This window comes from Rhineura floridana, chromosome 7, assembly GCF_030035675.1.
Source record: "Rhineura floridana isolate rRhiFlo1 chromosome 7, rRhiFlo1.hap2, whole genome shotgun sequence".
Classification (NCBI taxonomy): domain Eukaryota; kingdom Metazoa; phylum Chordata; class Lepidosauria; order Squamata; family Rhineuridae; genus Rhineura; species Rhineura floridana.
Window position 1 is genome coordinate 118,735,357 of NC_084486.1, and position 27,260 is coordinate 118,762,616.

At 40.4% G+C, this 27,260-nt stretch overlaps 1 protein-coding gene across 2 annotated transcripts in view; it reads left to right on the forward strand.

Annotated features, from left to right (window-relative positions):
* The first annotated feature begins 658 nt into the window (after nucleotides 1-658).
* The window catches only part of TSC22D2 (TSC22 domain family member 2), a 40,945-nt gene continuing 14,343 nt past the window's right edge, over nucleotides 659-27,260 (forward strand). Inside the window, exons 1-2 of one of the 2 annotated variants that reach the window (XM_061637019.1) lie at nucleotides 659-3,616; nucleotides 22,708-22,779. In XM_061637019.1, the coding sequence (XP_061493003.1) occupies nucleotides 1,686-3,616; nucleotides 22,708-22,779 (2,003 nt within the window). In that variant the 5' untranslated portion in view covers nucleotides 659-1,685. The remainder of the gene's footprint in view (nucleotides 3,617-22,707; nucleotides 22,780-27,260) is intronic. The other variant, XM_061637020.1, reaches the window with a different exon arrangement.

Sequence of the window (27,260 nt, forward strand, 5' to 3'; positions counted from 1 at the left end):
AGGTACTGCGTGTTTTAGTGCACGTTTCCTATTTCCCTGTCTTGAGCAATAAAACTGGGTGAAAGCTTTGTGGGAGATAAAATGAGGATCATCATCTGAACGACTGTGCCAATGGAAATGGAAGACGTGATCGTTATTCAGGATTATTGGCAGTGAAACACGCTGGTGTGGTCTTTCTGTAGACACAGCTGTGCGGGCAAGGGAAGACACCCTATCAGAAAAACCGTCAGGGAGTAAAGAATCTCTAATAATAGTGCGTAAAACCTTTTTCAATATCCAATAGTACGTTCAGACGATCTCGTCATGCAAAGTTATTGCAGGCGCGGTTAGTCCGCCTTTATTAGCGTCGAATGAAGCACGACTTTAAAAAAAAGCCCTTCAGTCTATTTCCCAACATAGAGCAAACTGAGCAGGGTGTGTACGCGTGAAGAGGATACCACACCATCACCCCCATTTTGCAGGAAGATACCAAGCCTCCACTGAAGAAAGAGGAGGAGGGGACCGCGACGGCGCGAGTGGAACATTCCAAACGGTTAAAATGACGAGATAGGGGGAGGGGTTTTCCCTCGGCGAAGCCCCGCCCTTTTCCTATACAGTACAGTACTCTGTCTCCGCCTACGCCCGCCCCTTCTGTAGACAGGACAGACTCTCTCATCCTGGGGGGATGGGAGGAGGGAGGCGTGCCAGGATGGCGGTGACGTCAGCACGCTTCTGCGTGGGGGGCGGGATCCGTGTCGGCTGCGGCAGTAGCAGCGGCTTAGCTCCAGTTCCCAGGTTGCCTCGCGGCTCCATTTGAGCCCCATCTTGAGCGAGGGGAGTGAGCAGTTTGAATTTCAGCTCCTTTGGCAGCACCTAAGAGCGGAGCACGCACGGACTTTAAAATAATTATAAGAGAGAGAGAGAGAAAGAAAGGAAAAAAGGAGGGCCGGCCGACTGCGCCTCGCTGCCAGACGGGAGAGCTGCTCCGTCGGTAGAGAGAGCGAGAGGCCCGCCCGCCTGAGGGGGCCGCTGTGAGCCGGGCTGGTTCCTCCCCCCTTTTCCCTCCTCCCAAGAAGATGCGTCTGGTGCTGATCTCCAGGTAGAGAGCGGAGGCAGGGCGGCCTGCTCCTCAGTAGGGCTCGCCGTTCGCCGTCGCCCCTCTCCGAGACTTGAGTGACAGACGGACGGACGGACTAGTGGCCTTGGGCCCGCCTCGGGGACCCCGGGTCTCCCCGGAAGCTTCGCGGAGTGACTGGACCGAGAGCGCCACTCCGGCCTCGCTACCCACGGCGACTGTGTGAAACGGACCGCGGCTGCGAAAGGGGACGGCGGAGCTCCGCTGAGGAAAGAAGAGGAGGAGGTGGCGCCGCCCGCTTGCCGAGGGGCCCGCGGCCTTACTCAGGGGGAGGAAGAGGAGGAGCTCGGCCGCCGCCCCCCTTCTCTCTTTTCCCCCTTCGCCAACCCCAGGCCTGGTGGCCGCCTGCTGAGCCGGGGCTGCGTCGCGAGGGCCGAAGGAATGTGCGATACTGCCGGCGTCTGCGCTGTAGACAGAACGTGATCCTCCCCTCCGCTGCACCAGGGCCAGCTCGGACTTCTGCCTTCCCCGCCTAGCCTCCCCCCCCCCGCTGTCGGCGGCTTCAGCGAGGGCAGGTGGGCGGAACCCCCACCCGAAGACTTATCCTCTTTCTTCTCCCGGGTAAGGCACCATGTCCAAGATGCCGGCCAAGAAGAAGAGCTGCTTCCAGATCACCAGCGTGACGACGGCCCAGGTGGCCAGCAGCATCACCGAGGACACCGAGAGCCTGGACGACCCGGATGAATCCCGCACCGAGGACGTTTCTTCCGAGATCTTCGACGTGTCCCGCGCTACCGACTACGGACCCGAAGATGTCTGCGAGCGCAGCTCTTCCGAGGAGACTCTTAACAACGTGGGCGACGCTGAGACTCCAGGGACAGTCTCTCCCAACCTGCTTCTGGATGGGCAAGTAGCTGCCGCCGCGGCCTCCGGAGGAATACAGCCGCCGCCTTCTTCTGCTGTGCCTACCGCCAACGGAGGAGCTGTTCCCAGGAGCACCGCGGTGCCCCCAGCGGCTGCCACCCAAGCCTCTTCAGTGGCAGCAGGAGGCAGCAGTGCGCAGGCAGCTGCTGGTCCTGGAGCCATGCCTCTAACGGCTGCCGCCGCATGCAGTTCCCGCTTCAGGGTGATTAAGCTAGACCACGGTACTGGAGAGCCCTATAGACGGGGACGATGGACGTGTATGGAATACTATGATCGGGACTCCGAGGGCGGGGCCGTGTTAGCCAGGACTGGGGATTGCATTAGACACAACAGTACTTTTGAACAGTCTGTTCAAGACAGGGATAGTGGCCTAGGTGCTACTGGTGGCTCATTGATAGTCTCAGGAGTTGCAACTTCGGCACATGGCCCTGATTCCCTGGCTGACAGCTCTCTTGCTGCTGTGTCACAGCTACTTCAGCCAGAGAAAATAAACCAACCCTCTCCACAGCAACCTAATTTTGTCATTGGGCAGCAGCCCATAGGCGGGGCTGTGCCTCACAGTAATGCTCAACCAATCTATTCAGGGGCTACAGTAGCAAGCCAGCAAATGATGGGACCTCCGCTGCAGACCCAGGCACAGGTAAATGCACAGAGCATGGGACAAACTGGACCCAATGGGAAAGGCATGCCACCTTCGAATGTAGCAATAGCCCAGACGAGTTTGCCTATGCCACAACAGCAGGTACAGCAAGGTAATGTACCTGTGGCTCGGACTCCGCAGTTTGCTTATTCCCAGTCACAGATTCCACCAGTGCATCTGGTGCCAGCCCAGACTCCTGGCCAGCCAGAATACATTCAACATATGACAGTAATGCAGTCTCAAGGAGTTACTCAACAGGCCGTTTCAGGCTCTGTCCCAAGCACTGGAGCTTCCAGTCTTCCAGCAGCACAAGTAACTGGTCAGAATCCCCCACCCATTACGCCAGTGATGGGAGTTTCTTCACAAGCTGGTGAAACAGTAGGACAGGTATCTGGGCTAATGCAGGGTGGCCTGACAACTCCAATTCAGACTGTCATTCCTCAGCCAGGAGGTGTGGTGCAGCAAGGCATTGGCCATGCAGGGGTTGTGCAACAGAAATCCATGACTCAGCAGCAAATGGGTGGAAGCAGTCAAGTGGCTGGTGCTCTTCACAGTGTAGTTTCTGGAGTTCAGAATGTGCCTGCAGCTGTACCCGGTACTAGTGTGTCTACAACTTCTGTTACTATGCCAAATGCCTCTGTTACTTTAGTCCAGTCCCAGCTGACCAGCCATACATCTGTCAGTAGGAGCTCCAGTGTTGTCCAGCAGCATGTTGGCCTTCCACTAATGCAAGGCACAACCAGTGTACCTACAAATCTGCCACAATCTAACTTTGGACAGTTTCAGAATCAACCTTTAGGCCAGATTGATGATACTAGAAGAAAATCTGAACCCCTACCTCAACCACCACTTTCTCTTGCTGAAAATAAACTTCTTGTGAAGCCACCTATTCCGGACAGTTTAACAAACCCTCTTAATTTACCTGCAACTACTCCTATGAACAGTCTTGCCAGCTCTGTCTTTGGCATATCTATTCCTGTTGATGGTGATGAAGACAGGTATTTATCCTCTATCTTTTTTTTATGCAGGTGTCTAGTTCCAAACACATTTTTACAGCATTACTTTATCAAGTTTGTGTCTTAATCTCTTCCAAAGATGCAACATAAGATGTCTGCTTGTAAGATGTGACAAAGGGGATTCACTGCTAAACTACATGTGTAGCAAAAATGTGTAAACCATCATAAGGAAGAACCTAAGGAAATGAGACTATGAATTTTAAGCTGAATACAAAAAAACAAATCTTTCTGTAGTCTTGAAAAAACAGTTGCAAGGACTCTCAAGCCCATCACATTTGATAACTTGAAGAGAAGTAAGGTTGCTCTCTTCCATTGTTTAAAGCACAAACTGGAAATATAGTTAGTGTCTACATGATACACTTATTTAACTTGAGCCATGTGAGCTGAATAAAGCCAAGCTTATTCTCTATTAATGTATATATACAAAACAGCGATGGAAATATAGTTATCATTGGAGACTAAAATGCTACTTGAGAAAGTACATGTAATTCGGTGGACAGGTCAGTAACATGTTTCCTTCAACAGTTTCAGTGTAATGGCTGCAGAAAGCTTACTATTAAATGGTACTTCATAGGAAAAAGTAAGCATGTTAAATAACATGGCTTTGCAATGATTTGCTTTTAAATGGGATATTTGCTTTATCGTTGTTAGAAGTGTGTGATTGCTCTAAAAGGAAAGTAAGTATTGAGAGATCAGTGAGTAACAGTACTATTTTGGGATATTTATTCAGAAGTAAGACCCATTGAGTCCAGTGGGACTTGTTTCCTGATACGTGTATTTAGGTTTGTAGCTGTAGCATGCTTCAATTTAAAAGCAGTGGGTTATAAAGACAACTTGTTTATTTGGGAGTAAGTTACAAGTATGCATGTACAGAGTTGTAAAGGGCTTCAAGATTTTTTTAAAAAAGTTATGCTATTCCACAATTCTTGGTAAGACAGCAGTGGACAAAAACAAACAAACAGGGAAAGTTGTGTGGGTAATACACCTTTATATAGCCTCTAACTTATTTATTTGGAGAAAGTACCAAATTTAGAAATGTAGGTCTTACACATTTTATAAAGCATTGAAAGGCTTGAGGAAAAGACAATTCACTAAGAATATTGGTGCAAAGTAAGTAGGAGGGGAGGTGCAGAACAGTAGTCATGGTGAGATGGGTAGAAGATAATGACATTTCGCTTGGTAAATGACTGAACTTCCTTGGAAGAAGTGAGAGGGATGTCCTATTAACCTCTGGCCTAGCTCTGTAGAAGTTCCTCTTAGTAAATTTAATAGCACAGGGATGGAAATAGCTTATCTATGGCTATTGGCTTATACCTGTTTACATGAAAATATGCTCCATTGAATTCAAAGGGACTTAATTTTAAGTAGATGTGTATAGGATTGCATTGTTACTTAAAGTGTAGAGTAACTTTCCCTAAAATGTACTTATTTTTTAAAATCTCTTTCAATGAAATTACCATTCACATTAGTGTATTCTGTTACATTTGAGTTGCAAGTATCAAATAGAAATTCTCCACTTGTGGAAATTGTAACCCAATATAGGTATGATCTGTAATTGTCAGCAAATCTACTTATGATTCAGTACAAGATAAAAAAACTTCTATGGTTTTGCAGCAACTCATAGCACAGTGTTAGCAACTGGGTGCTATATCTAACTATGTTGCTAAGATATACTGAAGTTAAAATTACCAGTAATAGAGGTATACATCTTTAGTCTTACTATACATCCTCATCCCAACTTCCAGATACAGAAAATGGACTAGATGTAGGGGGGGGAAGTATTGATAGAAGCTTGATGCTAAATATTCTGTTGTATCCAGCTATTATGTGAGTGGAAGGCAGCTTGTGCAAACCATCTTTCTCTTCACCTAATACAATCATAGAATAGTAGAGTTGTAATGGACCTGTAAGGCCATCAAGTCCTACCCCCTGCTCAATGCATCTCCTCCCCCTGAAAACCTTTTCTGGAGGGTTGCTTCCTCCAAACAGTAGGGACTGTGTTGTATATTGTGCAGTGATGAGAAACTTGCCTGAACTTGGATGAAGGGATATGGGAAACAGTAGTTGTGCAAGATCCTGTCTCCTGATTTTAGACAATACAACACAATTCGCTCTGGACAGAATCTGGGCGGGGAAGTACAGGACAAGAGCTGCAGGAGTGAGGGGATGAGAGAGAGAGAGAGAGAGACTGCACAATCTGCCTTCCCCTTGTGCAGCCACTGAATACAACCCACTGAATGCAGAGGATTTTTTATGTGCTAAATGTTGGATCTGATGTATCAATATATGTATAGTGCAATTCTAATCACATTTACAAAAAGAAATTCCACTGAGTTTTTAGCCTTAGTGAACATGCTTAGCATTGTAGGCTTTGTTCTTCAGCTGGTGGTGCTTGTTAGAGGGTGTATGCAAGGCATCATGGAATAATGTATATAAATAATATTAGATGAAACAAAAAAAATTTGAGCTGACATGCCTTCCCTGATTATATTGTCAATGACAAGTATAGTGTAATTCCTTGGCTGTGCAAAATGTAAATAAACAAGTCATGTGTTGTGTCCAACTAGACATGTCTGTGGGACACTTCAGCTGTTTTACTTCCTGTTTCTTTCAAGAAATGGCAGCATGCTTAGGAGTATATTCACATACTGTTCGGACATTCCCATATTTCTTCAGCAACATAACACAAGAGTTGCTTCTTTAGACTCTTTGGATACCTCCTTGTGTGCTTATAAGTGAGATAAAATGTACAGAAAAAATACTAGGGATAAACATTTTGCAGAAAATAATGAGAAAGGGGAGCTAGCATTGTGTTTGGATTTGAAATTACTTATTGTATAGTTACCATAGATTAACTCTTTGTAAAGTTAAATTATTCTGAATTTGGCCTCTATGAGGATTTTACTAACATGGAATGTGCAAGAGAAACCCATTATCTCAATATGAGACATCTTTTATTGATGTTCTTGTACTCGGGTTAAATTACTTAACTGTCAGTGCAGTTAACCTCTATATGAGTCATAACAGGTGTGAAGTAGAACTTGTACTGACAACACAGAACATATCTGAAACTTTATATTAGTGAAAACAATGTCAGGTATTTAACCATGCTGTTAACTCTTGGTGGAAGCTCCTACTAGTGTTAACATTTTAAAAATTGTACATTAGAACAGATTGGTCCCTTGCTCCAGCCCCAGTTCAGAAATAGCTTCTAGGTACTGCTATATGGTTCACTTGTGTGTGCTTAAGCTAATAGATACGGAGAGAGGTCAGGAATGTGGTGCAGCTAGGAACTTCAAAGTGAAGAATAGGCTGTGTCTTCAGATTGGTATGAAACAGTCGAAGGCCCTGATCCTGTTGAGAATATTGCTGTATTGTGTGGCTTGGTAAGCATGATTGGAGGCTCTCCTTAAATTATAGCTTGCAGCCAGTTTCCAATCAGGGTTTCTAAAAGCTACATTGGCCATATTGATCACCTCTAGAACTTTGTGGGGCTAGTTCTCCTGTTGATTCAAGAGATAATTATATCTTAATTAGTGTGGTGTAGTGGTTAAGGTGTTGGACTATGACCTGGGAGACCAGGGTTCGAATCCCCACACAGCCATGAAGCTCATTGGGTGACCTTGGGCCAGTCACTGCCTCTCAGCCTCAGAGGAAAGCAATGGTAAACCACCTCTGAATACTGCTTACCATGAAAACCCTATTCATAGGGTCGCTATAAGTCAGAATCGACTTGAAGGCAGTCAGTTTCCATGTAGTATAAGTAAGGGTGCTAAATTGGTAATACAGGCGGGCCCCGCTTATACGGCAGGTTCTGTTCCGGACTGCCGCCGTAAAGCAGAAATCGCTGTAAAGCGGAACCCATTGAGTATAATGGGGCGCGTCATGCAAAAATGATGCAAAATGCTGCAAAAGCACAAAACTGGCTTTAAAATGGGGAATTTCCCACCGCCGCATTAGCGGAACGCTGGAAAGTGAAGCGGCGGTAAGTGGGGCCCTACTGTATGCAAAATATTTTAGCAATATTCTAAATCTGATTGGGTCTTACCACTAAAGAGGCAATTGTAAAGTGCATTCTCCTGCTTTGTGTTTTTGGCTGCAGAGATGTCATAATATCCAGAATCTGTTCTCCACGTTGGATTAAGAAACTAAATAATATGCAACAAATTAATCTACTAGATACAGTAATGCCATGTTAATAGAACATACACAGTAGTTAACTTTTTAAAATTTTAGTAAATAATTGACAAGTTTCAGATGGCAAAATCTTCGGATTTATTTTTCATAACTTTAACTGGTATAAACTAAACTGATAAAAATGAAATCTCAAATCTTTTAATCCTGTTAAATCTAAACATCTGCTGGGCTTCTAAAAACATAACTAGCTGATTACTACTATACTTTTGGCTCTTGAGAAATATGTTGCCACTCTTGAAAGAATTCCATCACTGGGAAAGCTTTTTTAAACCTCCTACATGTTTGGCAGATACTCAGTGCAAATATTACCAAGCTGGTTAGAAAAGGGATAGATAACTGACCAGTGTGAAGTGTGCAGGCTGTAGTCCAGCACTCTAATGAATGGCTACAATTGTGAATTCTCAACAGCAACCGCTAGATTGTTGAAAACCTGATTGTAAGGATTTCTTCATAGAGTATGTCTCTCTGTTCAGTAAAAAAGCTTATTTGTGTAGTGCGCTAATTGTTGCTGATAAAGTGTTATAAACAATAAAACTGAACTCTTGAGGCCTCTTTCATAATAGAACAAAACCTCACATTAACATCAACATTGATAAGAATCTCTTTATGCATGGCTCAAGAGTATGTACTATATATACTATGTTGGAAAGGGGGGAAATAAAAAGATTATGCAAATTGAAAACAGTAGATACTGCTCATATCCTGCTGATACTGAATTTCATCCTTTCAAAGTTGTGTTTTTGAGCATGCTCACAACAGTTATAGGCTTTTCATAATTTCAGTCTCTAGAAGAGAATTTTGCCCTGTAATTTGTGGAATTGTAAGTTGCAGACCAGAAACAAATGCAAGTTTGGACCCTGCCCAGGCCCTAAGCATTCCCACATGATTCAGTATTGTTTCATTCTTCTTTTTACAGGTAAAAGTATAGATTTAAAATATGAACAGAGCAATCAAATCTGTAGTGGATGACAAATTCTTATGCTAATATAGGAGTTAATGCCTTCTTCCTTTTAAATCTCCTTCCCATCCACGAAAGCAATTAGCTGCATTCATAATGTATGAATGCACACTATGACCACTGTAATCTTGAACATTCTCAATATTAAATGGGATGGTCTGAAGCATGCCAGAATTAGTATCCGAAGTTCTACTCTGTTCTGGGGCCTATGTTGATGGATGGACTGAGAGAAGGGAATAGAATTTTGTTACATGTAGAATGTTTCCAAGCTTTAGTGGAAGTAACCTGGTATAAAGTTAAAATTCTCATTATGCTTATCTTGTCAACTTCTTAGAAGCTTTTTGCTTTTTAACAGACTTTTTAGTGTGCTAATTTTGCATTGAAATAAAATCTGCAAAACAAGAGAAGTCTTTTAGTATAATGGTTTCATTGCTAAAGCTGTGTCAATTTCTTTTTCACCGGGAAAAATATTATCTTCAGTTTATGAGAATAACATCATCTTATGCAGCTCAGATGCATACACTGAGCCTTTTATTTTAAGAACATCTAATAACATTTAATACCAGTGCTACAACTATGTAGCTATTTTCTCTCAGCCATTGATGTCCAAGCATAAAAACATAACCGGTGTTTCAGTATCACACAATAGTTAAGAGTGCTATATTTCCCATTTTTTTACCTTTTATTTTAATAAATGGATCTAGAGAGTCAACATGTATACATTAAATCAAGAAGAATCTATTGGAGCAGCATTTTTCAAACTTTCTGCTTTCAGGGAAACTTTTCCTACTGACTCTGCTGAGAGACCATTGCATGTTTGCTACTGAACATCGTAAAAAACCCAACAACTCTGGGGCATATTTTACAGCTTGCTCCACTTGAACTGGGTATGACCTAGTAAGCAGGTAGCAGTCTCCTGCAGTTGCACATTGCAGTAGAAGGTTAGTAATGATGGGCAACCTACTTTTTAGCTGTATTTCACAGATACTGCTTTTCTTGAGGCATTTTTGAAGAGCTTCAGAGGAACCACAGGGTCCCCAAAAACAAAGTTTGAGTATCATTGGGGTATTATAAATCAATGAGAGCTATTGTAGGAGTGAAGTTCACACACTAAGGTGTTGTGTGTGTGCCTTCTAGACTAAAATACTTGGAATGTCAGGAGCAGTCTAATATATGAAAGTCAGGCTAGGACGCAAACAAAGCTTTTGCAGAAAATGCAGAGCCCTATGAACAACTGAAGGAGGAAATGAAACAGTAACAGCAGCTAAAAAGAACTGATCTACTTTCATCTACTTTATGATTACTTGGCATAAGTAGCCAGTTTGTGGATGTCATCTATAATCACTTTGTTATTGAGGTGAGTAAATGAAAATACTGGGTGCTGCTGTTGGCCATCATCTAAACACAAGTAGGACTTGAACAAAATTCTGCAATGATTCATTACTTCACAATAGGAATGTGCAGTGTCTATCTTCACCAGGCCTCTAAGAGAGGTCTTGCACTTGTATCCAAAACTTGCAAGGATATTGTACTAAGGAGCAAGAAGTCACAAGTATAGACTTAGTTTGCATTCTCCAGACACCCACTCCCCCCTCTAAACTAGTATTCGGTATTTCAACTTGCTCTGTCTTAAATCTTAGACCCTTTCCTTAATAGGTTTAGACCTTTTATATGTGCATTAGTTGTTAGGCCAGCCAGTAGGTTACAGTCCCTTTGGGAGTGGGCAGCAATTCTGCAATATTCTCTGGGAGCCAGGTGTTTGGGGATGTGGAAAAGGACTGAGACCTTGCCAGGTGCTTGTATTGGTCAGATGAGCAAGCCAGTTTTACAGGCAGGGCAATGGAGCCAATGGTACTTTTAAATCTAGTTGACCAGGCAGTGTTTTCAAGATTTTGAGTTACGTGTCTTACTTGATGTTTCACTGACCTTCAGATGAGGCCCTTCAGTTCTATCTGTAAGTGGATTAAGTATTCACAAAGGAGAGGGCTTTCTTGGTGGTGAACCCCTGGCTTTGGAATAAGACAAACAGTACATGCTTTTCAGTGCTAGGTTAAGATGTTTTATTTGTCCAGACTTTTAATGTCCATTGTATATCATTTTAGCAACTGGTTGAATGACTTCTGGTGTATTTTATATTTTGCTATGTTTTGATTTTTATTGGTGTGAATATTGTATAGATATTTGTGTTTTATGTACACCAAATCCTTGTGTAGATGAAGCTGTGGTCAGACATTTTCAAAACAATAAATAAATAGTTCTGCAAGCCCCAGGGTTACCCTAAGCATACTGATACCTCCCTCTTGTTTCTCAGTGGCCCTCTAATTCAGAGGGCACTCATCAATTGCATTCACTATTGGAGCGAATTATACAGATTTTTTCCTGATTGGATAAGAAAAAAAGTCATACTAGAAAACTCTTCCAGACTAATAAAGGCTATTGAAGCAGAAATGTAGAAAAACATGATTATATTTGTTTTGTTTAGATGCTATTTTTACCTGATCCATCCTGTGGGCTCATGTTTTTGAAAGCCCTAGGACAAAATGTTTACTCTTTGCCACCAGTCTGAATTTAACTGGCTACCAAAAGCCAGTCCAAGAAAGAGAAAGCCCTGGCTTTCCCAAATCTCTTAGGTAAGGAAATCCCATTTCTGAGGCAGCTTCCAAATACAGGAAGGATTAGGATCTCTTCAGGAGTGCTCTTACCAAGCCATTTATGAAAGTGAAATAGAACAAAAAGTGGTGCCTTAATGAAACTGAGGAGAGAACTTAACTATGTAATGCCATCTCTCCTTGACATGTTCTGCTGATGGCTTATAAAAGTGCAGCAAGAAGGAATATGCTTAGGTTTTTATTCCCTTGATAAATATCTGGTGAGAAACCAAAAGCACAAATGGAATACAAAATAGCCTTTTTCATTTTAAATACTGAAACAATATTCTAACTTTCTATTAAAAAAGTAATGAGAGGCAGGTTATTGTATACTCAGTGTAGCCATTTCCCATGATTTTCTGCTGGAAACTTGTCTCTTCTAGTGAGTGTTTTCCCAGCATTTTCAGCAATCACTGTTAGTGGAATTATTTATGGGGCAAAGCCCCCTCCCCAAATGAAGACATGACAACTATGAACATCTGGCTTCTTCAGTTATGCTTTCACAAAAACAATAGAACATTCAGCCAGCTGGAAAAGACACTGCTTTTCCTGATTACAGACCCTAGTTGCAGGAAATGAGACATGGACAGAGTACTCACTATCCACCCATAATTAGTAGACTGTGGGATGCATTGAGCATTTTAGAAAAAATAGACATAGAATTCAGAGTATTGGTGGAAAAAGAGATGGATATGAATGTCTGAACTGAACCACTATCTGTGTTAAAATATAACACTATACCATAGTTTAGCACAGCAGTGAGGAACCTCCCGCCCATAAACAATTTGGCTTGGTAGGTGTCCTAATTTAGCCCATGAGGCCATTTTCCCTAAGGCACACCATCAGGTGCTGGGCTGATAAAAATTTTACAAGTTCATTCAAGGTATCAAATTTCTATATTTTACGGGATCAATTTCCATTTACATAGCCTCATGATGTGGTCAGGACCCTTGCAATAATGCAACTGACTTCCTGCTCATTTAACCCCAGGCAGGGTGTGTGTAACTGAGTTAGTCCAGGATGTGGTGAAGGCATCTTTATGTGACAAAGTGGTGCCTGCTGCCCTCAAGGTGCAGTAGGCACATCCTCTCCTGAAGAAGCCCACCTGAACCTTGTGGGTTTATAACTACTGCCTGGTCACAAATACCCCTTTCTTGCGCAGGGTGTTAGAGAGAGTGGTTGTAGAGCAGTTAGTCTGTATCCTCCAGGTGCTTCTCTGTCTGGATCCATTTGGATCTGGGTTCAGGTGAGGGTTTGCCCTGGTGGATGACTTTTATCTAGAGCAGGACAGGGGGAATGTGTGTCTGCACCTGCTGCTTGATCTGTCTGCTGCTTTTGATACCATTGACTGCAGTATCCTCCTGGACCGGCTCTATGGGATGGGTATTGGGGGCACTGATTTACAGTGGTTGTGCTGCTACCCGTAGGGCTGTGTCAAGAGAATGGGATTGGGAGAATGTGTGTTGGTCCCATGGTCCTTATGCTAGGATGTGCCACAGGGCATGATTTTGTTGCCAATGCTGTTTAACATCTGTATGAAACAATTGTGAGTAGTCATTAGGGGTTTTGGGGCAAAGTGTCACCAGTACACTGATGATATACAGCTCTGTTTATCCATAGCATCAAAATCAGGAGAGCCACAGCATGATCTGGAAAGTTGTCTGAATGAAGTGGTAGAATGGAAGAGAGCCAATAAACTAAGCTTGAATGCTGCACTGTGGGTGGGTGGTTCCCCTGTCTGGGAGAATGCCCATTTGTGTGTTCTGGATGGGATTGTGCTCCCTCTGAAAGAACAATCTCAGAGTGAGGCCATTTTATCATTTGGGGGCGCTCCTGACATCTTTGTCACTTGAGGCTCAGGCACCCTTGGTGTGTAGGAGTGCCTTTTACCAGCTACAGGTGGTGTGCTAACTATGGCCATTATTGGACAGGGATAGGCTGGCCGTGGTGATTCATCCATTGGTAGTCTCAAGACTTAATTATTGCAATGCCCTCTATGTGGGGCTACCCTTGCACCTTGTCCAGAAGCTCCAGCTGGTGGAGAATTGATAGGGAGAGACTACCACTAGCACATAACACCAGTGCCTAAAAGCTTGCACTGTCTGTCCATACGTTACCAGGCCAGTTCAAGGTTCTTGTATTAACTTATAAGGCTCTTAACAACTTTGTTCCAGGATACCTTAAGGACCCCCTGACCTTTATATCCCTGTCCAATCATTGAGATCTTTGGGGAGTCTCTGTTGTTGCTTCCCATGGCTCAGATGCACAGGTTGTAACTTCCAGTAGCCGTGCATTCACTATTGTGGAATTCCCTCCCAACTGACCTTAGTCAGGCCTCCTCCATCCTTCTTCAGGCATTTTAAGGTAGCTTTCTGTGTCTATGATTGTTAAATTTTTCTTGTTATTTTGATTATTAATTTTTTTTACATACACCACTTAGAAATTCTGAATATTAAGCAGTATATAAATATATTAAATAAATAATAATATGTGGTTGCAAGAAGCCGTGTAGCCAGCCTTCCTTGTTAGGTGGGGCAGCCACATTTCTAGGTGGGGCATTTTGGGGAAGAGGTACATAGTGCTAGCCAATTCACACACGCACACTGATGGAGAGGATGTGCCAAACAAGGGGAAGGGGAAAGCAGTGACCTTCCTTGTCATTCCTCTTCCATCCAGAGTGTGTTAACTTACATGAATGAAGTTTAATCTGCTGAATTGTCTCACCCTTTTTTTGAGAGAGATCCCCAGGAATATCAGACTCAAAAGCTTGACTTTGCCTATTAGCTACAGTCCCCTTTCACCTGTGGTCTGTTCTGATTCTTCATGAACTGAACTGCTTTGGTAAAGACAGCGAGATCCTGAGCTTAAACATTTTAAACTCTGACTATTAATTATACTTTTGTATGTTGCTTTCTTTGTTAGTATTGTTTTTCTTGTTTTTAATTTATGTAAAACTCCTTTAAACCATAGGTAAAAGGTGTTGCTATAAATGTGATCTAAAAATGTATTGGAGAGGTAACTGCAGATTGAAAAGCACTAGCTGCTCAAAGCAATAAGATGCAATGAGATGAAAATGAAAGGAGAAAAATCACAATGGTGGGGAAGAGACATGCACACATACCACAAGTAAATGAGACTGAAGTTGATAAAATTGATTAGGGGGTGGGGGAGGCAAGAAGGAATGGAAAACAAAACTGCCTTTAGTCCCATGCAGTTGAGCATTGGAGTGGAGCTCATGCAGAGTGCTTTGACCAGAACGTGGCTGAATCTCCCATCCTCCAGTTAACCCTCTTGCTTCTTCAGAGAGGTTTTTAGGGGGTGCAGAAGGAAGCAGGGAAGTCCCTTTATGTAAGTTTCCTTCCATTCCTTGTACTTAGAATCCAAGCTATTGCCTTTTCAAAAGCAAGATCCTCACCTGTAACTGGAGGCAACATCTTGTTGCTACGCTACTGAAACACAAACTTGGTTTTTAATCATCCTGAATCTTAGAATAGAATTTATTACGGCCGAAGACCAGCAATACAGATACAAATCATCCATACATCAGGATATCAGTAAAATACAATGCTAAAAACAAAGTCTGTTTAAAAGGCCACTCTCGTATCTGCCTGAGCTGTTGCGTATTAACATGAATGTTTATTCCGGTTCATGACCGGAAAAATACTACTATACAGGAGGCTATAGCATAGTTAACTACAAAATAATGGGAAGGGCAGGAAAATAAAAATTAAGATTTAGCTCAAAATCTCTGAAGTCAAACAAATTGGCAGCACTCAAGGATTCATTGCAAGGAATTAATTAGTTCCTTCCTGCGAGCCATAGCAGCTACACAGAACGAAGCGACCTTCACAGTAATCTGGGAATCCAGATCAGCCAATAGACGTTGTAGAAACACAGCCTTGGAACTCGGATAAAAATGGGATAAAATTGGATAAATAAACTCGCGACGAAGGTCTGAGTAGAAAGGACAACAGCAGGTTCGTTCACAGTAGGCAACACCCTTATACCTGCCCTCCAATAGTGCTGAGGGGAGGGCGCATCCTGAATCTAACAGTGTTCTTGTACATGAGCATGGCATTTCTATTTATTTCTGCTTATTTAGTAGCAAAATACTATCTGCTGCAGTTGTGCATATGTATTGTCATTCAGTTACAAAACATCTCATGTCAAAATACTTAAGAATTGGAATATGGACTTCCGGGAAGGGTGACTTAGCCTGTGCCTGCTTTTGAGACGGGCTCCTGCCTCAAAAGAAGCTTATTCAGATATATCAGTCAGATTTTTTTTTTTTTGACTGATTAAACTTCTCCCGGGTAGGGAGAAACGAAGAGATTAACCTCAAAGCCTATTTTTGTTGGGACGACCAGATCTCATTAATTTATGGGACGAGGTCCAGCCGACGAAGGTGGGACGGATTTTCAACAACAAGCTCTATCTGATAAAGCGAACGTTCATCTTATCTTCTAAGAGAGAACGCACTAACAGGCAAGCACCCTTCTTTCTATATTTTTCTTTTACTTGACTTAAATTGTTGCTGTTTAAAAGAGATTTGCCAGATTGATCGGTTTTTGACATCTCACTGGGGAGCCATAACTTCTCTCTGCTACTCACTAATTAATAGCTTATCTCTGTTTTTGTTGCAAAAAGCTGTCCTGGATTTGCATTCTAAAGATATACACAGAAGAGGGATTTCTATTCCAGATTTTTATTTTGAAGAATATTATATTGTCTGAGACTACTCTCTTTTTGGTCTATTTTATTTTGACGAATCTGTTTCCTGACGACCGCCATTAATTGTTTCGATCCTGGGAACTGCATTTTGTTTACTTAAGCATGGAGAGATAAGGCTGTCTGCTCTGTTTATACTGTGATGTCACCAAGTTTGGAGTATTAACCCAATTGTTGCTGAAATAAGAAGTGGTTTTCCTATATTTTTCTTTTAAAATGGCAATCAAGAAAGTGGCTGAGAATCTGGAAATAACTATGTTTCAGAAAATAATGGATGAGATTGAGATAACGAAACAAAACCTGCGACAGGGTTGTAAGGAGCTGAAAATTGAATTGAGTAAAATGACGCAGGAGATTAAAGATATAGGGGTCCCTGTGAGAGAGGTGACCCTGGAAGGGGTCCCTGTGAGAGAGGAGACCCCGGAGATTGGAACAAACGTGGAACAGGAAAAAGATTTGGAGTCTATGGACTTTAGAAATAAAATCTATTGTTTGGAGACACAGGAGATTAAAGACATAGGGGTCCTTGTGAGAGAGGAGACCCTGGAGACTGGAACAGGGGTCCCTGTGAGAGAGGAGACCCTGGAGACTGGAACAGGGGTCCCTGTGAGAGAGGAGATCCCGGAGATTGGAACAAACGTGGAACAGGAACAAGATTTGGAGTCTATGGACTTTAGAAATAAAATCTATTGTTTGGAACTCAATGTTATCTCTGAAGAAATTAATGAAGATTCTAGAGATAAAGTTATCAATGGCATGGATAATCTTCTGGACTGGAATGATGTGATGGAGCCCAATATAGAGAAAATCTATGGAATTAACTGCAGCCATGTGACAATGGAAAAACTTTCAAGAGATGACCCAGTGTATTTTGAAAAAAAGAACAGAGATATGATTTTACAGCAGTATTTCAGCAACCTATTCAGAATGGATGGCAAGAAAATATTTGGGATAGAGGTAATTCCCATCAGACTCTTACTATATGACTATGGCTTTGACAGCAAGATTATTATGGAATACTGATAATGGAAGATTGGATACTGAAATTACTGGACTTAACAAGACTACTGAAGATGGAAGATGGAAAATGGAACTAATAGGGATAATAGAACAATGGCTACTGAAATTACTGAACCTAACAGATTCTGATGTGATGGATTAATTGAAATGTTTATTTTGACTATGGTTATGACAATAAGATTATCATAATTAGTAATGAGATGGATTAATCGATATGCTTATCTGGAAAAAAAAATTGATAGATATATTTCTTAAAGAATTGAAACCTCTCTTTGACTTTTTGTGGAAAGAATAAAGTAATGTTTATGAGATTTGATGATTAAGTAAGATAACTACTGGAGGAAAGTGATTTTATAATATGACTTAAGAGACAGGATTGTTATATATTATAGACTTATAACTGATTTGATCTTTGACAAATGGGAAGTCAATATTTTACTCTTTATTTTTTATTTTTGTTTTTTTTTTCTTTTTTTTTTTTGTTTAACTATTTTTGATTTTGTTTTTTGTCTTTGAATGTTTTATGATTTCGTCTTGTATGTTTTATGAAAATCTGAATAAAAATTATTGAAAAAAAAAAAAAGAATTGGAATATGGTCTGCTTCTTTAAATGATAGCTTGCTGTATTTTTTCTCTGGTATGCTTGATAAAGTCATAAAAACAACTAAACAGTAATTTAAAGTTTGATATACAGATACAAAGCATACCATTCCTCTTTAAACCTGTTTCCATATACTTATTTGCATGTTTTAATCACAGGAACAATACTTAAAAACTCATATTTGACTGCAATCCGAAGAGCTACCTGAGGTGTGTCCAGAGCTTGAGCATGCGCAGTGGAGTTTTTAACTTAAATATGGAGAAATCAATTACTTGTTTTGGAAAACTTTCCACTACTGTATTATTCTGCAGTTCTAGAAATGCATTGTTCCATAAAGTTAATTAGTAACATAATGAATGAAGAATGTACAAATAAAATTGGGCAACAGACATAATAGTGGTCAACTAAAATTAAAATGGCAGTTTTTTCAAGTGACTTTCTCTAGGAAGCGCATATATTTTTCACACAGCTTTTCAGTAATGTTAAAATTAGTATGCTAACAATTCTCAGTACTTCTATATTTCTTCTTAATCCTAAATAAAGTTTAGATTTCTTTTTTTTTTACAATAATTTTTATTCAAATTTTCATAAAACATACAAAACAAAATCATAAAACATTCAAAGACAAAAAACAAAACAAAACAAAAATGATTAAACAAAAAAATAAAATGTTGACTTCCCATTTGTCGCAGATCAAATCAGTTATAGGTCTACAATATATAACAATCCTGTCTCTTAAATTATATTATAAAATCACTTTCCTCCAGTAGTTATCTTAATTAATCATCAAATCTCATAAACATTACTTTATTCTTTCCACAAAAAGTCAAAGAGAGGTTTCAGTTCTTTAAGAAATATATCTATCAATTTTTCTCCTAATAAACATGTCGATTAATCCATCTCGTTAATAATAATAATAATCTTATTGTCATAACCATAGTCCAAATAAACATATCGATTAATCCATCTCATCAAAATCTGTTAGGTCCAATAATTTCAATAGCCATTATTCCATTATCCATATTAATTCCATCTTCCATCTTCAATAGTCCTGTTAAGTCCAGTAATTTCAGTGTCCAATCTTCCATTATCAGTATTCCATAATAATCTTGCTGTCATAACCATAGTCATATAATAAGAGTCTGATGGGAATTTCCTCTATCCCAAATATTCTCTTCCCATCAATTCTGAATAAGTTGCTGAAATATTGTTGTAAAGTCATATCTCTGTTCTTTTTTACAAAATGCACTGGCTCATCTCTTGAGAGTTTTTCCATTGTCACATGGCTGCAGTTAATTCCATAGATTTTCTCTATATCAAGCTCCATCACGTCATTCCAGTCCAGAAGATTATCCAAGCCATTGATAACTTTATCTCTAATATCTTCATTAATTTCTTCAGAGATAACGTTAAATTCCAAACAGTAGATTTTATTTCTAATATCCATAAACTCCAGATCTTTTTCCAATTCCACATTTGTTCCAATCTCCAGGGCTTGTATCTTCCCTTTATTTTTTCTTTTCTCATCTCTGATCTCATTCTCCTCTCTCACAGGATCCCCTATTTCTTTAAGCTCCTGCGTCATTTTGCTCAGTTCAATTTTCAGCTCCTTACTGCCCTGTCGCAGGGTTTGTTTCGTTATCTCAATCTCATCCATTATTTTCTGAAACATAATTACTTCCAGATTCTCAGCCACTTTCTTGATTGCTATTTTTAAAACCACGAAAACAAAACAAAACAAAAATAAAGAAGAACCACTTCTTATTTCAGCAACAATTGGGTTAATATTCCAGGCTTGATGACATCACAGTATAAACAGAGCAGCCTGCCTTATCTCTCTATGTTCAAAAATACAAAACAAATTTAGTTCCCAGCATCAAAACAGTTAGTGGCGTCGTGAAGAAGCAGATTCGTCAAAATAAAATAGACCAAAAAGAGAATAGTCCCAGACAATATAATGTTCCTCGGAATAGAAATCCCTCTTCTGTTTATATCTTTAGAATGCACTTCCAGGACAGCTTTTTGCAATAGAAACAGAGATAAGCTGTTAATTTCGTGAATAACAGAGAAGAGTTATAGCTCATCCAGAAGTTCTTTAAAGCTGATTAATTTGACAAATCTCTTTTTGCTGCAACAATTTAAACCAAGTAAAAAAAATAATAGAAAGAAGGGTGCTTGCCTGTTAGTCCGTTTTCTCTTTGAAGAAAAGATAAACGTATCGCATTAAACAGATAGAGCTTGTTCGGAAGTCCGTCCGGCATTGCTGGCTGGACCTTTTCTCATAAATTAATGAAATCCAGTCCTCCCAACAAAAACAGGCTTTTGAGGTTGATCTCTACGTTTCTCCCTGCCCGGGAGAAATTTCATCAGTCAAAAAAAAAATGTTCTGACTGATTTATATCTGAATAAGCTTCTTTTGAGGCGGGAGCCCGTCTCAAAAGCAGGCACAAGTGAAGTCACCCTTCCCGGAAGTCAATAAAGTTTAGATTTCAAAGGGAAGTATATGCTGTTGAGTTATGTCTTGAAATATTTTAAAAACGCAAGTAAACCTTTGCATTTGTTTGAATATGCTTTATTGACCCCTTCCCCCAAATGAAATATTTCTATTCAGCTACTTTTGGAAGCATTTCTCATTTATGCAGCACGTAAAATTTGCATGCCATACTTTCTCTTTTCTAAGTGTAAGGCAATCATGTTAAGTCAGATCTTGATGGCAGTAAAAAAAATTTCCATTCAGAATTTTCTGGAAAATCCAATTCACTGGCAGAAATCTGTGCCATATTGCAAACTTCTTTTTAAAGTTTCTTCAGCTCTAAAAGCAGTTTTACTCTGTTGCTTCAGTTAGCACATAGTATGCAGACATGTCTAAATTTATGCAAATAATTACTCAACGATATTAATTTTAGCCACTTTGTTGCTTGGTGATCTCCTGTCCAAAATCTTCAAATCAGGAGGGCTTTGGGCTTGCACAGTTGGTTGTGCACTTCTCTGGATCGCCACCAGTCTATAATGCTCTTTAAAGGCAGCCCTACTTTAGTTTCTGTGGTTAATATTTTGTTGTTGGAGTGTTTTGGTAGGATAACAACCCTTCACCTTTCATACATAATAAAATAATCACGTATGTGTAGCTGAAGAAGTTGGCAGGTGTAGCTGGTGTTGAGAAAACAAAGTTTTATCTTCTGTTTTTGCTGTTAGCTGGCAGGAATTTTGGAATGAATTTCAATGAAGATAACAGACTAGGATGAACTGTTAGCGACTCATAAACAATTATAAATTCTGCAGACCAATAGTCTCTTAACATTCTGTGGCTGAAAATTAATATCGTTGAGGAATTCTTTGCATAGATTTAGACAAGTCTGCTCACTATGTGCTAACTGAATATAGTGCATTCTTCTCTCTCCTTCCTCCACCTCCACACACCATCACTGCTGCTGCCGCCGCTGCCGCCACCACCCCAGCCTAGAAAATGCTAGGGAAAGTGGTTAACAGCTGCCTTGTTACAAGCTAGTTTTTCCTGGGAGAATATCAGTTTTGCTTGTGTGAATGAAAATTACAACATTACACAAGAGAAGACTTTTAATGGATTTAAGGGGCTTTATGTTTGCCTTGTATTTTGGTGTTTATCTTGAACACCTCATACGGTGTTTATCTTGAAGCTATAAATTTGTATATATGTGAGTTTCTTAGCAACAGATTAGTGATTAGTTTTGAGATAATGGCTGCATTTGTATATAACTCTATACTATGATTTAATGTTATGAAAATGAGTCTCAGTGGGTTTGTATGCTCCCTCCCCTCCCAACATGACTGCAAAAAGGAGATCAGTAGCTTCCATTTCCGTGTCATCCAAGCCCTAAACTCTAGTTAATTTTAACTGGTTAATCTCAACTATGGTTGGTGGATATAAGACAGCTTTTTAAACTAAGGTTTGAAGTTGACTTATTTCCTCTAACTAGTTAAAATTAGTCAGTTTGTGTTTGAATGACAGTGCTAAGCTATAGTTAATTAAAACGCTTCTGAACGTCTCACAGTCACTTTAAACTATGGCTTAGTATTAGTTAGAATCAGCCCATTGAGAACTGGGATGCAAGGAAAAGGTGTATTGGCTTAGGTTACCTTACGGAATTCAGATGTATCAAAAGTTCTATACATTTTTGTAGGTTTCATGTGAAAAGTATACAGCTCCTTTATGGACCACTGAAACTCGAACGAAGAATTTCTTGGCTTGGGTCTTTTAGGAAAATGAATTCTAGATACCTGACTTTTCTAGGGACTCCTCTCTAGATATTTTGTGAAAATGACTGTTGAAATGTATGAATGTGTCTTGCCTGTTAAGACTACAAACAAAGACTTGTTTTTTCATTAGCAAATGTGAATCCTCCCGTTTATAGTTTCAGACTTCACTACTTGAATTTCTATTGCCTATGTCTTCTTACCCTCCTAGCTTAAAAATTGTGAAAAGCTCTCCTTATAAGAAAATACATTAGGAGGAAATGCCTGCCAGTTGTGAGCCAGAGTATGTTATGCATGGTTGCTACAAGGGAGGCACCATGTATGGAGGTAGTACCTTTTTAAACACCAGATGCCAGGTAAAAACAGGAAAGGCCATCATTGTGGCTTGCTTGTGAGTACTCAGAGGCATCTGGCTAGCCTCATTTGGAAATGGAATGCTGTGGTAGATTGACCTTTGTCTGATCCAGCAAGGCAGTTCTTTTCCTATCTATGGAATTCATATTTTTACACACTTTCTGCTACATGTATTAGTGAACTCTTATCGTCTCCTTTGTACTGTTGCATACTCCACAAGCTATTGCAAATCTTTGTGTGAGGATCTCTAAATGTTTAAACCTAAAACTCTTTATTTTCCTCCAAGCAAATTGTTTTCTATTCTCAATCTTGTTTCATTTCCTGGCTCTCATAGGAATCCTTCAGCTACTTTCTACCAAGTGTTCCATTCGAACAAGTTACGGGAATCAAAGAGCCTCTGGGATAGGTATGATACTTAAGTATGGAGAGCATACATGCTGAGATATGCATGAACAGCTTTGCACTGTGCAGGTTTTTCGTCAACAAGTAGTGTGTTCATTGCAACATACATATTCTGCCTATGGCCTCGACTTGCCTTCTGTGACTGGATTAGCACAACCACAGTATTCAGAATTGTCAATTAATTGGTTATTTTCTTCTGGGCCATGCGGTTTCACCTGCTTTTCCTTCTGTAGTTGGAAGAATAGTAGCAATTTGTTCGCTATATCTGAATGCCACCCCGTAGCAAAGATTTCTTGTTGGCTTACAATAAATAAGTATAAAAATAATTTAAATACAAAATAAATCATAAAAACAAAAGTAACATAAAATACAACAAGAAAATAAAACTCACTGCAACTCCAAAGTTAAAACACAGATTTAAAATCTGAAAGGACCAGAGTAGATGAGTTACTTAAAAGGCCTGGGTGAACAAAAAGGGTGTTGCACAGGACCAAAAAGCCTAAGAAATGCTATTGATCCACAGCACCAAACTAGCTTTTGAAGACTAGTTGTAGTGAATTTTGAATGACGGGCAGTGCAATCTATTACATGTCTACTCAGAAGTAAGCTGCATTGGATTCAATGGGACTTACTGCCACAGAAGTTATTATTGGATTGCAGCCAAAAATAGTTTTGGAAACTGTTCACTTAAATTGCAGAAAGAAAACAGTAAATGTAGGGAACACTTTGATAGAAAACTCAGGCAAAATAACTACTATATCTTGTGTGGCTATAAATCAGAGTATAGATAGGGAAAAGCATTGAAAGAGGATTCAGGCACATTGAGGCACTTGGTGAGAAATTGCAACAAATCCAACTTTGTGGATATAGCTTGTCAAAGTTGCATTACTAATTCAACAACTGCAGTTTGGCTTTCTCACAATATTAATATTATAAATTGAAATCTTGGTGACTTTTCTGGCTCACAGCAAGTTTTCTAATGCTACAGCTTTCTGCGGTGTGTTCAGACATTTGTACTTGAACGTTAAGCACCACCATTTGTTTGCATTTGCCTTATTGAAGCAAAGAAAACATAATGGCTTCCCTAAAGCTGGCATTTTCACAGGCTTGCTGACTTCAGAAGGGATGCATTATAGTTTGAAGAATGACAGGATTTAAAATTACTATAGTGTCTGAAATGCTGTCATCTTCTGAATTAAGAATAGAGGAGCTCTTAATGTTTAAGGGTTTATGTACTTTATCTAACATATCACTTGGAGGGGACTCTGGAATCTAATGTATTAAGTACCAGTTCATTTGTGGGTATCTTTTCTGTGCATGAGAGAGAGGGAGGGAGGGATATACTGGGTTGATTCGTGGGAGGGTGGGGGGAACAATTTTTGCTAGTTATTCTTTCCACCTGTACCCCTCCCAAAAATTGATCTGGAGAGTTGAGGGAGGGGAACCTTTGAATAGTGTGTGGGGTGCTGAAGTGCTGATAAAGGCAAATAGCCTTCCCCAGCAGTAGCCTCTGCTGAACCTTCCACAAACAGGCGTCCCCCTGTTTTTAGAAGAGCAACTGTGGATCCAATCTGTAGACCTTTAATTAAGTTTACCCTGCTTAACTAAAAATATTTGCCATTTCGGCTAAATAGTGTTAAGAGTTTCAAATATATAAATATTTGAATCAAGCAATGTTAAAGAATTTTTTTAAATACTTTAATTCAATTTAAGCCATCTTCCCCTCTATTTCCAATGTTCTGGTATGAATGATGTTTTCTTGTTTAGCCAAAATGGCACCAGCCATGCACAAGAGAGAAGTATCTGAAAACTCAGGAAGACAAAGTTTACAAAAACATCTAGTGAGGGGGGAAATCCCCCAAAGGTGGGGGATCCCCCCCAAAACAGACCAGTGAGGACTGAGCATGCTCAGTGGCCATGAAATGCTGATGGGAGGGGGAATGGAATGGAATAATGGGCTCCTGCTGGGAGGAAGAGCGGGATATAAATCAAATAATAATAATAATAATAATCCTGCAGGAGGGCCTGGCTGACTTGACTGAAACAATAAGCAGGAACACTCCACACTGAAGCATTTTTTGCAGATCCCACTTCATGGTGCTACTTAAAAAATTATGGCACAACTATTTTTACATCTTGAGATACTATGAGGCTTTTGCATGATTACTTTCAGTTAATGTATACATGTAGTTACCTCTTGACCACCGTGTTTAAAGGAATTGTGGAGAAGGCTTTGCCTTGGAGGCAGGTTTGCTAAAGGTTAGATATTTTCCTCCCAAAGCAACCCGTAGATTCAAGTACTTTTACAGGCTTCCGCACATAGTCTTTGTGAGAGTCCAAGTGTTCACTTTGGATGTGCTTACAGTAGGGCCCCGCTTACCGGCGTTCCGCTAATGCGGCGGCTTTCCTCCCCTCTTTTAAAGTCGCTTTTGCGGCATTTTTGCACAACGCGCCCCATTAAAGCAAATGGGATTCCGCTTTACGGCGATTTCCGCTTTATGGCGGGGGTCCGGAACAGAACCCGCCATATAAGCGGGGCCGTACTGTATATTATTGGCCATCTGTGCATGTTCTGGAATTATAAGGCCAATCTGATTGCATCTTATGTTAATTTCCAGTCATTCTGTATCTTCTGCAGCATAGCTAGATTCCAGTCTTTATCTGCAGGACAAAGATGTCATGTATGAAAGCTGCTCCACTGGCCAGATCTGTTCTCAGAGCAGCACTGAGCATAGCTCAGGAACATGAAAACAAAGGGAATGTAACATGATGATTTGTGTTGATTGTGCACTTTACTGGCTGGCATGACTTGGAAAGCCATAACAGAGCAGAGATTGAGTGTGTGGGAGACTTGAGTGTTCAGTAAGCCCGATAATACTTGAGTTGGATGGTTGCAATCTGCAAAGACACTCTACCATTCTCTTATTTTGTTTGAATCATCCAATTTGATCTCTTCTGGAACAAATGGAGAACCTTTCTACATATGTTTGAGTGTTATAACCTGTGCATTTGGGGTATATTCAAATAGACTTATTTTGCAATAACAGTAGGGGACCTTCATATGACAAAAAGCTCCTTACATTGAAAAGAGGTCACTAGCAGCTGTTTACAAATTCAAACAGGCTGCTGCTTAGACAATCAACCCTGCTAAATCAGTAATTAAAGCAAATTGCCAGTGGAGGCAGGGCACATAATATTCTACAATATAGTTATGGCTAGCTTGAGACAAGCTAATTTTGTTTGTGGTGGGCTAAATGGAAGTTGTCTTAAAAGCTTGCTGCTTGCCTTGAGGATCTGGTTGGTAACGAGATTGTCTAGCTCCAGGTTGACCCACTGGACAATGACAGATGCCTGCTGGAAACTTACTTGCACAAAAAACCTTCCCTAACTTTGGGGCCACGGTGCTGTGCCGCACTTCAGTGGTTAATTAGCTGTTTGCCAGAAGTTCTGTAGCTGAGACATTATTATTTCATGAAGTCGTTACTTGGAAAGCAAAATGGGGATGTGCAGGTGCTTGAGCTGCTCACTTGCCCAAGCCTTCTGATTTTTCTGTGGTGTTACCGGGGATGCATTGGTGACTGTCTAATAGCTATCCCAGAATCTCCCAATTTCCACTCTTTCTTTCTTTGGATGCTCATACCAGAAATGGGTCAAAGCTGTGCAGTGGGGGGAACAGTAGAAATAAGCCATCTCTGGTTTTGTAGATCACTTGGTGACTTTCACAGGCTGGACTTTATGTAGTGGCAGACCTCTAAAACTGAACATTTTTCTTCAGTGGCTATTCCAGCATTTCTTGGGAAAAGGGATTTACTGTAGTAAAGGTGATATGGTTTCTGAGACGGTGTCACTTGAAACTGCTGCTAGAACTATAGATTGAGTCTTATAGGTCAATGTGGGATAGGTCTGTACTTTTTTGAAATGCTTAGCTTATAGGCTAATTTGAAGTACATGTTTAAAAGGTGATTACGCTGTAGCTGATTGCATGATATGCATTTTTTGAAAATACCTTGATGTAGTGTGGTCAGAGTCAAAACATACTGCTTTGTAACTATACTTTCTAAATGGATGTGGTGTGCTCTCTTGTGACTGGCAATTTTCTTGGGAGTATTTTGAAGCTAACAAAATTATGAATAAGTAATTGCAAGAGACTGAATCCTTGCATATGATACAGTATGGCACAGAATGAGCTGAAATCTGTTATTTGAAGAAACTTGTATTTTCATTAATCTTTTATAAATATTTGCAATGATACCTAGGTTAGCTACATAGTTTTAAGCTTTTAAAAATTAAAGATGATCACTACTGAGACTTCCTTTGGGAAGCCTCCATGTTTTCTCCTGCTCACCACTTGAACATTGGTTGCTAGGTGCGTTAGTCTCAGGAGGCTTCCCCTTCTTAAATAACTCAAAATAGGAGATTGGGGAGGGGCATAGAGTAAGTGATTTGAAAACAGACTTCTCAAAGCATTCTTACCAAGTTATATTA